General features: G+C 35.9%; 1 protein-coding gene across 1 annotated transcript in view; it reads left to right on the top strand.

The window, feature by feature from the left end:
• DKK2 (dickkopf WNT signaling pathway inhibitor 2) overlaps positions 1-10,762 on the top strand; it is a 107,633-nt gene extending 96,871 nt beyond the window's left edge. The window contains exons 2-4 of the mRNA XM_001085254.5: positions 6,636-6,786; positions 7,880-8,035; positions 8,380-10,762. Of these exons, the coding sequence (XP_001085254.1) occupies positions 6,636-6,786; positions 7,880-8,035; positions 8,380-8,630 (558 nt within the window). The 3' untranslated portion in view covers positions 8,631-10,762. The remainder of the gene's footprint in view (positions 1-6,635; positions 6,787-7,879; positions 8,036-8,379) is intronic.
• The last annotated feature ends 3,274 nt before the right edge of the window (positions 10,763-14,036 follow it).

The following is a 14,036-nucleotide window of genomic DNA, read 5'->3' as shown; positions in this document are numbered from 1 at the left end:
TTTTTTCAAAATTATTTTAGGGGTAACAGACAAAACATTTGCACATCACAGAACTAGTAGTTTCTGGATCATAGTTGGTGTTCAATAAATAAACGCTGAATAAATATTGATTGAATACTGAATAAATACCCAAGCAGCTGCCTTAACGAACCTGTAACTACACATGCAGGACATCATGTAACATCTGAACTTTTCCCCTTAAATTTAATATAGCTCAATCCCCCTGGCCTGATGTTCATGAATCTTCAAAGACGCATCTAGTACACCCTTATCCCCTAGAGGTAATAGGAGACAAAGTGAAAGATGAGATTGCACAGCCTTTGGCAGATAGTGTACAACACCACACAGCCAGATTGACATATAAGTCCCTACACCTCCTGCAGTTGCACTTTAGTGTTTGATTTTGAAATGACCACCTGAAGGGTAGTGTACCTTGCCTGTTTGTGGAAATATAGCTCTATCATTTAGAATATCATGATGAGGAAAATTAATCTTTTCTCTAAGGACTCACGGCAAGCCAGTCCGATCAAGTTTCCCAAATGTAATTGCCAGTCTTCTGCTGTGCTCTCAGAGACCCCAGATATATTCTCATCCCCAGTTCTTTGCTGCTACCTCCATCTATCCACTAGTCTCAAATATTTTTCATTCCCACAGCTGGGTCGTCCCCTGCAGGCTTTCTTCTGCCTGCCTAGCTGATGATGTTTTTCTGGCTCCAGAAAACTTCTGAGATGGTTACAAACAGTGCTTGTGGGGACAAAGGATTGTCCTGATTAAAATAACAAAAAAACTAGGACGGTCTTGCAAGAATCCGGATGGGTGGCCGTCCCGCATGAACACTGTGATGTTTCTCCCTTCTTTTCTTCCTCTCATCATTAAATAAGGCCAATATTATTATTTTGAAAACTTAGGAGTTAAACTAAGGTATTAGTTGTAGTCAAAGGTTTATTCAATGATTGGTACTACTGAGATACCTATAACACTTTTTCTCCTTTCATTGTTCTTAGGGATCTGATTACTTCATTGTTGTATTTTCATGTTCAAAGGGATAGGCAAGTGAAAATTAATTCAACCCTAAATGTAAGTCTCGAGTTAATGGGCCTTTTCTTCCTGCAGTTTTGAGAAGACTTTGGGGGAAGAGAGACTCAATTATTTCAAATAAGATTGAGTGACTACATTTTATTTTACTTGTGTTCATTAGAATATTATGTAATTATCATTACTTTCATGATGGACTTTTGCTCATAACTCTGATTTACATTGAGTTTAAATGAACATAAAACTGTGCTCAAGAAATAGAATGAGAAAATACTGTTTACAGCTTTGTCAGTGTTTTCTGCCAGTATTCTGTTTTTCCAACAGCTGCAGTAGGACATGCTGTTGGTATTCAGAGGCTTCTAGAAAGAGATGTGGCCAAGTGTATTTTTCTAATCTCTAACTTCAGCACAAAGGTCACCACTCAGTCACCTTGTTGATGTGTCCATTACACTCTCACTATTAATCGCTCTTAGTGATGATACCTGAGGCCTGAACGCCAGGGAAGAACTCAAGATCCCTAAGTTCTCTGCCACTGAGCACACGTTACTGATTTCTAGCAGTTACTTAAACTCTCTTCACTTTACTGCTAAAGTTTTAGGTAATGATTCTAAATTTGTACAGAGGAAATAGACTTTAAAAAATATTTTATGCTAAAACGAAATACCAATTTTCGATAGATTTTATTTTCAAAATGTGTCCAATATGTGTATTCTTCTTCTAGTTCTTGTCATGGTTGTAATAATAAGTAACACTGCTATTTGTGGAAATCACTCTATTTTTAGCCTAGAAAGGGGGTTGCAGAAAATGTCTTTGTTTTTTGGCCTAATCACTGACAGTTCCCATGTATTCTGAATTTATGGCCAATCATCTGCTATTATTAGGTGTCCTGAATTAATTCATCTCCTAATTGTAACTGATGCAATAATGAATGATTCTGCATGAAACTAAATATTCCTGGATGCTCATAAGCTGAATTTATGATTCAATTGTGGAGCATTTTAGCACGTGATAGGTGTAGTAGAGTCCTTCCCTAATTCTTTCACTTGATTTCCAGTCTTCCACAAAATCATTGCTCCTCAGACAAAAAGGAAAAGTTATCTATTCTGTTCACCTAAAGTCCAAGTAAACAAAGAGCCATGAGAATGCACTATTAACAATTGGCATAGCAAGTAAAACAAAAATCAGCCCTTTAATTCACCTTTAAAATAAGCACCAGGTAAGCATATTATTGATTTCGTTAAATGGAAACTTAGACTAAGGTATTCAAGCTCATTTTTTGCTTGTCACCAAACCATCATCAAATGAGACTAGGCAACAGCCTTTGGAAGCCAAAGTAAATGGAAAATAAAGATTATCCATGTGAAAGTTTCTGAATGGCACTTTAATTAATGTATATAATTCCCTCCAGCCGTCCTTTCATTGCCACAGTCACTTCTTCAGGGTCCTCCACAACTACTGTTAACCCTCTATCCCTCTCTCTCTCTCTCTTTCACCAATGATATCATTTCCAGAAACTTTAGAGGAGCTAATGTAGGGAAAAAACCAATGGCATCTGGCAACTGCAGAACCCTCATACTTCAGTAGAAAATGCCTTCTTTAAAACTCTTTACTAAAATGTAATGCATTATGCTTAGTAAGACATGAGAATTGTTATTAATGGGTTAGAACCATATTATTTCATGTTTTATGTTTTCTTGCTAGAAGTTATCACAAGGGAAGCTTTATGGTTGAAAAAATCTGGGCTAAGGGAAATTGATTTCAGAGGGCAAGGCATGCCCCCAAATATCACTTGCTTTCCCTATACTCTTCTTCAATCTATTTCATCCCCTCTTGATTGTATTCATATATAAAAACTGTGTATTGGATCCAGGAGTTACATAAGCATATTAGAAGCTGTGTAACATAACTTTACTTTTCAATTATTAAAAAATTTATTTTTAAAATTTCCAAATAATGCCTCCTAGTATTTATGTTCTGAGATTCACTTCCAAGTATAAGTTCCCAATATATATAACCTTGTATAGTTAAGCATTTTTTGGCATAATTTCTCTGCCTGTGTCATTTTTACTTCAAGTTAATTAAAAGACATATTGGAGCATAATAAAACTATGTGTCTTCTAATTACTTTCTATTTTTGACAAAATGAGGTTCCCTCTTTAAAAATTAAATTATGATAATTTTACTGTAATCCCATTCAAATAAAAGGCTACTGTGCATCTCATTTTTTCTAATGTCATCTGCATCAGATATTTGTCATTTTAATATTTTCCAGTTCCTGTCAACTGAGAATGGAAAGATGGTGATGCGCCATTCACAATTTTTTTGCATACACTGCGACTTTTACCAAATGACCAGAAAATAAACAACTATCAATAACAGCTAATAAATAAAATAGTGTATCCTGTGGACTATTTTGGGGGGATGAAATCCAGGATTATCCTATACTCAGAATTGCTTGAGGATTTGTTATTTGAGTTGTAAACAGCACATGATGTTTTATGTGGCACATGTTTATTTCCGTTGAAAGAGCATGTCCTCTTTTTGAGGAAGGAAAGAAACTTGTAACATCAAATGTCTCTTGCAAAACAATTTGATGAAATAAATGTAAATGAATCAGAAGCATGTGAATTGTATTTCATTAAAATTAATGGGTTTAAATGTGAAGGGGGTAAAATGCTTGGGGGAAAGAGTGTGGTAAGGCGGGAAGGGACATTTGTTTTGTTTTCATCAGTCTTGGATTCTTTAAAAATGGCTTAATAGTCTGAATTTCATCTCATTAAGATTCTCTTAAGCCTAATGGTGGAGTTACAGAGTGGGACAATAAAATGCAAATTTATTTTATAGCTTTATGTGGTTCCAGTTATAAAGTACGCATCAAACATTGCCACTATGCAGTCCTTCAAAATCACTTTCAATTTGAAGTTGGTGGTTTTTCTATATAATTCTTTTAACGGTAAACAAGAAACTGTAATGATGCTAAAATACATGTTTTATCTCTCAGACTCACACATAAATTTCACATTTACTTTTTCTAACTGAAGATGATCTGATCTAAATGGAAAACATGTGAGAGCTGAATGTGTATGTGTAGACATATATGCAGGAGATGGGCAGGAGGAGAAGACACTGGAAGAAAGGGAAAGAGTAAAAGAAAGAAAAGGAAAAAAAGACATGATCAATGCAGGCCAAGCTATGCCATCAAACCTAATTCATAAGTAAAGCAGTGAAATCTCACTAAGTATTTGCGAGCCATAAACATTTTATCCCATAGTTTATGTTCAAATTATTTATGCTTGCTTAAAAACAAATACATAGCTTATTTTATATTTTGTATTTTCATTTAAAAAATCATCTATTACTCTGAAAACAAGAAAAAAATCAACTTCAAAAAAGAAAAAAGGTTTACAAATAAGTCTCCCTGCCTCAAAATCTGAGTAATTTGATGTGGGTTATGACATTTTAGTTTCTCAACTCCCAGTCTCTGAACACAGGGACATTTTTAATGTTCTAAATACTTCCGAGAGGCAGGGGGTACACAAATGGGTATATATGTATGTATAACCCCCAAAATCTTCATTTTCCTAAACTCTGACCACCTTCTGTATTTTACATGTATTTTTTATTTTTTATATTTTATTTTTTTATTATACTTTAAGTTCTAGGGTACATGTGCATAACATGCAGGTTTGTTACATATGTATACTTGTGCCATGTTGGTGTGCTGAACCCATCAACTCGTCGGCACCCATCAACTCGTCATTTACATCAGGTATAACTCCCAGTGCAATCCCTCCCCCCTCCCCCCTCCCCGTGATAGGCCCCGGTGTGTGATGTTCCCCTTCCCAAGTCCATGTGATCTCATTGCTCAGTTCCCACCTATGAGTGAGAACATGCGGTGTTTGCTTTTCTGTTCTTGCGATAGTTTGCTGAGAATGATGGTTTCCAGCTGCATCCATGTCCCTACAAAGGACACAAACTCATCCTTTTTTATGGCCGCATAGTATTCCATGGTGTATATGTGCCACATTTTCTTAATCCACTCTGTCACTGGTGGAGGTTTGGGTTGATTCCAAGTCTTTGCTATTGTGAATAGTGCCGCAATAAACATACGTGTGCATGTGTCTTTATAGCAGCATGATTTATAATCCTTTGGGTATATACCCAGTAATGGGATGGCTGGGAAACTCTAGAAGAAAACCTAGGTAATACCATTCAGGACATAGGCATGGGCAAGGACTTCATGTCTAAAACACCAAAAGCAACGGCAACAAAAGCCAAAATTGACAAATGGGATCTAATTAAACTAAAGAGCTTCTGCACAGCAAAAGAAACTACCATCAGAGTGAACAGGCAACCTACAGAATGGGAGAAAATTTTTGCAATCTACTCATCTGACAAAGGGCTAATATCCAGAACCTACAAAGAACTCAAACAAATTTACAAGAAAAAAACAAACAACCCCATCAAAAAGTGGGCAAAGGATATGAATAGACATTTCTCAAAAGAGGACATTCATACAGCCAACAGACACATGAAAAAATGCTCATCATCACTGGCAATCAGAGAAATGCAAATCAAAACCACAATGAGATACCATCTCACACCAGTTAGAATGGCAATCATTAAAAAGTCAGGAAACAACAGGTGCTGGAGAGGATGTGGAGAAATAGGAACACTTTTACACTGTTGGTGGGATTGTAAACTAGTTCAACCATTATGGAAAACAGTATGGCAATTCCTCAAGGATCTAGAACTAGAAGTACATGTATTTTTTTAAGACAATATATGACACTGCTGAAGTAGCCTTCTGGACATACAACTAGGTAGAGAAATGTGTGAACAGAGGTTCTTTCTTTACAACTGAAGGCGTAGCAGACTGTGGGGCTATTTCAGGTCTGTAAGGAGTCTGCTTTTGTGCTTCCTGGGAATATAATGATATGACTGGATCTTAGCATCTCTCTGGCTGCTGGGAGCTCTACTGCTGCTTATCAACATGTTTGGAATGAGGATCCTATTCCTTAGTGTCTTTGTGTCAAATAATTCACTGTCTCAAACTGTTCTGGAAATGTTTCTCCTCCTTGCTTTTATAGGTAGGAACTGAAAGGATTCACTTTTAAAGTATTTGTTTCATAATTGGGCAGGAGATACGTTTTGGCTTCTAGCATAGCCCTCTGTTGTTTTATTTAACATTTCTCTCATCGTTCTTTAACAGCTGAAAAAAATCGAGTGGCGAAGATGACTGTGTCATTTGTACCTTACAATAGCATTAATGCAATAATTACAACTGCTCTGGAGACCCCAAAGTCACTCATAAGGGTTCTATGCATCAATAAAAGTCTAAATTCTAACTCTAGAGTTGTGTCAATGAAAATAGACGAACAGCTTCAGCTTTATCTTTGTCATCAACAATAGATATTTATAAGGTCCTCAGTTAAGTGTCACTACTTAGGATCTAGCTTCAGAACATTATGATGATGGTATAGTTCCTTCCAGGTGAGATAGATCGTGATTTATTTTCTATCATGATTTGCTATAGTAATGTTTCATAAGAGAAACAGGATCTAATCCTTTACTTTTGGTGTTGTTCCACTTGATGACAGGCCTATCCTTGTAGCAGTGATAAGGAGTGTGAAGTTGGGAGGTATTGCCACAGTCCCCACCAAGGATCATCAGCCTGCATGGTGTGTCGGAGAAAAAAGAAGCGCTGCCACCGAGATGGCATGTGCTGCCCCGGTACCCGCTGCAATAACGGTAAAAGATCTCACTAAGTGTTCATGGGCCTCTTTCTTCTCATCATAGTAAGCCTGTCTCTCGAGTCAGGCTATCTTCTCCTTACTCGGACTCCTGAAATATAAGGAGCCTGGTAGAATTGGTTTAGGTAGTGCAAGATTACCTGAATTTCCTCCCCAAATCTTATTTTTCCTAGACTCTGGTTACTTTCTATATTGTATGACCTGTGCTGATCTAGAATATTGCCATGTTGAAGTGTTACATATAAACAGCAAGGCGTTCTATTCCAGTAAACACATAAGTGAATGCATGTAAAAGAACCAAAGACAGAAACTTGATATGATTTAGTAATGCAGTTGTAAATATCTATTCCAGTTTTGTACTTTGGGTTTAGTCAAGATGTTCTGTAGCTCAGTCTTATGGTAGTAGAGTGATTGGTTCCTCCAAAGAGAGACACAAGATTTTACTCCCCAACCTGGCTTCATCCAATATCAATGAATTCATAGGCAGACAATTCAGCAATAATGATGAAATGGATCACAGACAAGATGTGGCAAAAACATTAAATAATTGCAGAAGGTAATTAGAAATATATACTTAATCATATAAAACAACATAATCAGGCTCATATTCTCATGCCTATTCCTGACCTCTGGGTGTAGACCTATTGTGAATCTCTTGCACAGGAGGTGAAGGGAAGAAGAAGACCTTATACCATTAGAGAAGTTTACAGTGTAAACTAAGATTATGTTGTTAATTAATAAAGGAATCTGGATCCAGAGGGTGAATGTCTGATCAGATTATTTAAAAATACTAATAGCTAACATTGATTCTTCACATATATTCACAATAACTTTGTGAATATATAAAATTATGCTTTTATTCCCAGTTTTGTCCAAGGTCACTTAGTCTTGAGAGAGACAAAATTCATACCAAGGAAGTCTCACTTTAGGGCCAAAGTATGCTCAGTCTCAATAAACAAGTAAATGAATGAATGGGTGGTTAGATAGATAGATAGAGAAATGGCTTCATATTTCACATCAAGAGAGTACGTGGATAAGTCTCACATTTCGTAGAATTGAATTAGTCTAACTGATTATGTGATCACCTCCAGGTATCTGTATCCCAGTTACTGAAAGCATCTTAACCCCTCACATCCCAGCTCTGGATGGCACTCGGCACAGAGATCGAAACCACGGTCATTACTCAAACCATGACTTGGGATGGCAGAATTTAGGAAGACCACACACTAAGATGTCACATATAAAAGGTAGGGATATCTGTAGTTGTGGGTTTTTTAAAAATAAATAAATAGAAGAAAAATATAGATAATTAATTCCATTGGTTTTAGAAAAAAAATACAAGGAAGGTTCTTTAATCCTAGCTAGTCATTAAACTTGTTATTCAGGTGGCAAAAAATGGAAACAGATCATAATGGATTTATGTGATTAGAGGCATAGCCAATCGGTACTAACCAATACTTTTCATTATAAATGGTAACAACATAGAAGATAGTATAAGTGAAAATATTTTATGTGCTTCTGATTGCAAAATAGAATTTTTTTTTTTCTGAAGTGTCAGGGTAACATCTATTATTGGTCATCATTTCTGCAGGGCATGAAGGAGACCCCTGCCTACGATCATCAGACTGCATCGAAGGGTTTTGCTGTGCTCGTCATTTCTGGACCAAAATCTGCAAACCGGTACTCCATCAGGGGGAAGTCTGTACCAAACAACGCAAGAAGGGCTCTCATGGGCTGGAAATTTTCCAGCGGTGCGACTGTGCGAAGGGCCTGTCTTGCAAAGTATGGAAAGATGCCACCTACTCCTCCAAAGCCAGACTCCATGTGTGTCAGAAAATTTGATCACCATTGAGGAACATCATCAATTGCAGACTGTGAATTTGTGTATTTAATGCATTATAGCATGGTGGAAAATAAGGTTCAGATGCAGAAGAATGGCTAAAATAAGAAATGTGATAAGAATGCAGATCACAAAAAGAGAGAAAGAAAACATGAACTGAATAGATTAGAATAGGTGACAAATGCAGTGCAGCCAGTGTTTCCATTATGCAACTTGTCTATGTAAATAATGTACACATTTGTGGAAAATGCTATTATTAGAGAAAAAGCACACAGTGGAAATTACTGACGAGTAGCATGTGACTTTCCAAGGTTTAGGTTGTGCTGGAGGAGAGGTTTCCTTCAGATTGCTGATTGCTTATACAAATAACCTACATGCCAGATTTCTATTCAAAGTTAGGGTTTAACAAAATACTCCTAGAATAACTTGTTATACAATAGGTTCTAAAAATAAAATTGCTAAACAAGAAATGAAAACATGGAGCATAGTTAATTTACAACAGAATATTACCTTTTAATTTGTAACACTACTTCTGCTGTTCAATCAAGAGTCTTGGTAGACAAGAAAAAAATCAGTCAATATTTCCAAATAATTGCAAAATAATTGCCAGTTGTTTATGAAGGCCTTTAGGAAGACAAATAAATAACAAACAGCCACAAAAACATTTTTTCAAAATTTTAGTTTTACCTGTAATTAATAAGAACTGATATAAGACAAAAACAATTCCTTCAGATTCTGTGGAATGACAGTATATCTCTCTATCCTATGTGATTCCTATTCTGAATGCATTTTAGTTTCCAAACTATACCCACAAATTGTGACTAGTAAAATACTTGCACAGAGCAGAATTTTCACAGATGACAAAAAAAATTAAAGATGTCCAATATATGTGGGAAACCAGCTAACAGAGAGATCATTATTTCTTAAAGATTTGCCATAACCTATGTTTTGATAGAACTAGATTGTTAAATACACGTATTCATACATACTCTGTGGCAATAGAGAGTTGAGCTGGATCTGTACTGCACTGGCGCAAGCGAGAAAATTGGGAAAACATTTTCGTTTGTTCAGGTTTTGGCAACACATAATTCATATGTCTGAGGCACAAGTTGACTATTCATCTTTGAAACCAGGGGATGCACAGTCTCAGTGAAGAGCTACATGGGATTTGCTATCACAATATTTACTACACAAATGAATTCAGTGTGAGGTCATGTGTCCATACTACCCTCAAATTATTTATTTGACAGTGCTGAGATCCTCCAATAATCTCAATTTCAGGAGGTTTCACAAATGGACTCCTGAAGTAGACAGAGTAGTGAGGTTCCATTGCCCTCTATAAGCTTCTGACTAGCCAATGGCATCATCCAATCTTCTTCCCAAACCTCTGCAGCATCTGCTTTATTGCCAAAGGGCTAGTTTCTGTTTTCTGCAGCCATTGCAGTTAAAAAACATAAGTAAGATAACTTGTAAAATCTGCATATTGCTAATCTCTAGACACCACAGTTTCTAAATTCTTTGAAACCACTTTACTACTTTTTTTACTTAACTCAGTTCTAAATATTTTGGCTAGAGCACAATAGAATAAAAGGTTATCTTATAGTCGTGACTTTAAACTTTTGTAGACCACAATTCACTTTTTAGTTTTCTTTTACTTAAATCCCATCTGCAGTCTCAAATTTAAGTCCTCCCAGTAGAAACTGAGTTTGAGCCTGTATATCTATTAAAAATTTCAGCTTCCCACATATATTTACTAAGATGATTAAGATTTACATTTTCTGCACAGGTCTGCGAAAACAAAAATTATAAACTAGTCTATCCAAGAACCAAAGTTGGTATAAACAGGTTGCTATAAGCTTGGTGAAATGAAAATGGAACATTTCAGTCAAGCATTTCCTATATAACAATTATTATATTTACAATTTGGTTTCTGCAATATTTTTCTTATGTTCACCCTTTTTAAAATTATTATTTGAAGTAATTTATTTACAGGAAATGTTAATGAGATGTATTTTCTTATAGAGATATTTCTTACAGAAAGCTTTGTAGCAGAATATATTTGCAGCTGTTGACTTTGTAATTTAGGAAAAATGTATAATAAGATAAAATATATTAAATTTTTCTCCTCTAAAAACTGAATTCAAAGTTCCTTGTGTTTTGCCTACGGGAAGAATTTTCATAGACTCATACTTTCTGAGAGTTCAACTGAACTTGGTCTGATTTTGAGGACTGGGTGTGAATCATTTGGAGGACATCAGCATGAGATAACTCAGAGCAGTTTACTATTACAAAAGGTAGTTTATTTCATGGCAGTTGAGCTGTAATTGTTAGAGAGTTGTTTCCTTTTTGTTTGTTTGTTTTTTTTGTTTTTGTCAAACCAAAATATTCCACCTTATGATTTACACCATTTAGTCATACTTTGCCTTCTGAAAAAACTTGGAACAAGAAAGTGCTCTTCACAATTTCTTCAGAATACTATAAGACAGGTAACATATGCCCCATAATCTTCTCCCTAAGCTAAAGTTTTCCAAAATGGAAATACTATTATGCTTAGAGTATTGGTTCATTTCTACATGAACCAATGAACGTGAGCTACACGATGCCTTTTTCTGTGTTTGGAGAGAAACTGAGTGAAATCAAATCCACTTCCTGGGAAGCGAGTGTTTCCTCTGCTTCCTGAACTGGAGATATCAGGAGTGTTTTGAGGAATAGTGTTCACTAAGTATGAGACCAGGGATGGCTACAAAAGCCCATGTTGTATTAGACATCAGAATGGGCTGCAAATGTGGATAATAAACATTCTGTCACATAGTGAATGAATTAAATGTAGCTATGGTTCCTTCATGAAGCTAAAACAGTCCCACAGCTAGAAGTTAGAGTTAAAAATACTTTAAGCATTGCTGAAATATTTGCCACAATATGTTAATTAGTCATTTAAAGATATTCTTAAATCATTGGCCATTTCTTCCAATGAGAATATTTATATTTTCTAGTTAAAGTGTGTTTTTGGCTATAATAATCATATGGGAGACCTTTTCCTTTTCTATTTTGCTCAGTGAGATGCTCTGAGAACTGACAAATTTTCCTGACTTTTTTACTTTATTTTATTTTATTTTTTTTAGTTAAGAAACAAAATACCCTTAAGTAGCCTTAGTATTTTAGGGGAAAACATTCGGTTACACTTTTGTAAATGTAATTGTAGCCTTAGGATTTTAGGGGAAAGCAATCAATTATAATTGTCTTCACTCAAAATCAGGCCAGTTGAAAACCAGATTTTTTTAAAAAACAAGCAGATGAAAGATTACTCATTGCTGGTGAAGTTAATATTGGAAAGTGTAGCTTGTACCTATGAGCAAGAAGACTTTCTAACACTAAACACCAGAAATAGATTCTGTGCCCATTCACATTCAATACCAGGCTATATCAGTTCCATCTTATGGGAGCAGCCCTATAAAATTTATAATATGGATGGGCGGAACAGAATGACATGCCTCCTTCTCGGGTTAACACCAAAGATGAAGGGGATGGAAAAAGGGCTGAACTATGCATTTCTCATTCAAAAATCTCATCCAAAATTTTCCAAAACTGGACAATTTGTACTACATGAAAGGAGTGAGTGAGGGGTGGAGTGAGACAAAGATGATCATTCCATGCCACATCAAATTCACTTTAAAGATTGGGAAAGAAGAATCCCTCCTCATATCCTTCCCCAGATCTTTATATTTTTAACCCATTGTGCATACCATTTGTCTATGGTGAAGATATGAGTTTTAGCCAAAATCTGACTTGCTACCTCCTAGGGGAAGTCCCTGATGAAGTCATTTTCCTAATGACAATCATTCCTTCTTTATGGATCCTTTCAGGATATGGTGTGGTGGGAAATTTAGCTTTTGTCCCCAAGAGCTTGCAAAATGTTTGAAAATAATACATTAACTAAATAAACTTCAAGATCACTCTATATCCAGGACTAGAAAATAATTATTTATTCTTTTTACTGTCCCAAATTATATCCATCATGTCATCTAACACAGTCTATTAGAGATTGTGCAGTGAGACTAAATGATACATTGAGTATATGATAATAAAATATGTAAAAGCATTTCAATAATAAAATTCTAACAATGCAGAGATGTCTCACCTTTGAATATAAGTCTTCTTTCATTGAAAATTTCTTAGGGAGAAAGTAAAGGACAAAAATTAAATCCTCTTGCATGTTAAAGTCAAAATAACTTGAAGTTCAAAAGAATTAAAGTCTGCAATTATTATCTTTCTCTTTAGGATAAGGAGTCCAAAGAAATCAAAGTTTAAAATCTTCAGGTTAATAGTTAAATTTTTCTTCCTATTTTATGTTTTGCTCTGTCTCAGCCATAGGGTTTCCAGATGCCTGGGTGAACTAAAACTTCTTCAGCAGCTATGGCCTGACTAGTTTCTCACTAGAATGACTGCTGGTTCAGAAGATTTATTAGTTTGACAACAATCTCTGATGCAGCTCACCTTTACTAAAGTCCAGTAAATTATTATACCACACTCAAGCCAAAGGTGCCACCACATTTAGAAAACAAGCTAATCTAGTTCTTAGAGCAGACACCTTAGGCAAAGTGCTGTTAACATATGCATGGCTTACAATGCCAAAAATCATAGCAGAGATGCATGGAATCTGAATGCAGAAAGGTGGAGAAAAATCTGTTTTTGGTTTGCTAAAAACGTCAGTCAATCCAAACCAGGTGTCTGTACCCCATGATCTATGAAACTTAAACTTACATGGGAAAAATGTCCCATCAAGAAGTTAGGTATGGCACCACATTTTTCCTTACGGTATGGTGGGAGGAGAATCCACTTGAATTCTATCTCCTTATAGGGCATGAGTGGTAATTGAGGTATTGCTGCCTTCAGTAAACGTGGTCAACTTTAAAAATTTTGCCATGACATTAGCCTCATTAGGGCTTCTTTCTTTTGCAGTTAGCCTATTCAAAGCCTCACCAGTGCTTAATTGAGAATAGGCTCTGTCTGGTGATGTGCGCTCCGATTATCTTGAGAGCTGACCTTTTTCAGTGCTGTGCACAGTGGCAGCTTCCACTGCTTCATGCTGTAGAATTATTTGCTTCCTCAGCCCTGCGTTTGTTCTACTTGTACCATAACATCAACAGATTCCTGAATTAAAATTGCTATTGATACCTCTGAAAGTTATTTTAGCAAAGGGTACACTTCCAGGAGCCAAGAAGACGCTCCTAACTTATATTCCCCCACTCAACATCTTCACCAAGCATCTATGATAATGTGCTAGGGCACTTTGTAAGCACAGTGAGTAAAAGTAGAGTACCCAACTAATAAAGTCCATGCTCTCATTTTTACATTCCAGTTAATTTTTAGGGCAATGGCTACAAGGCAGAAAACTAAATAACAAAAAA

The sequence above is a fragment of the Macaca mulatta genome, chromosome 5 (assembly GCF_049350105.2).
Source record: "Macaca mulatta isolate MMU2019108-1 chromosome 5, T2T-MMU8v2.0, whole genome shotgun sequence".
NCBI lineage: Eukaryota > Metazoa > Chordata > Mammalia > Primates > Cercopithecidae > Macaca > Macaca mulatta.
Note: the sequence above shows the minus strand (reverse complement) of the source record. Positions and strands in the feature narration are given on the sequence as shown.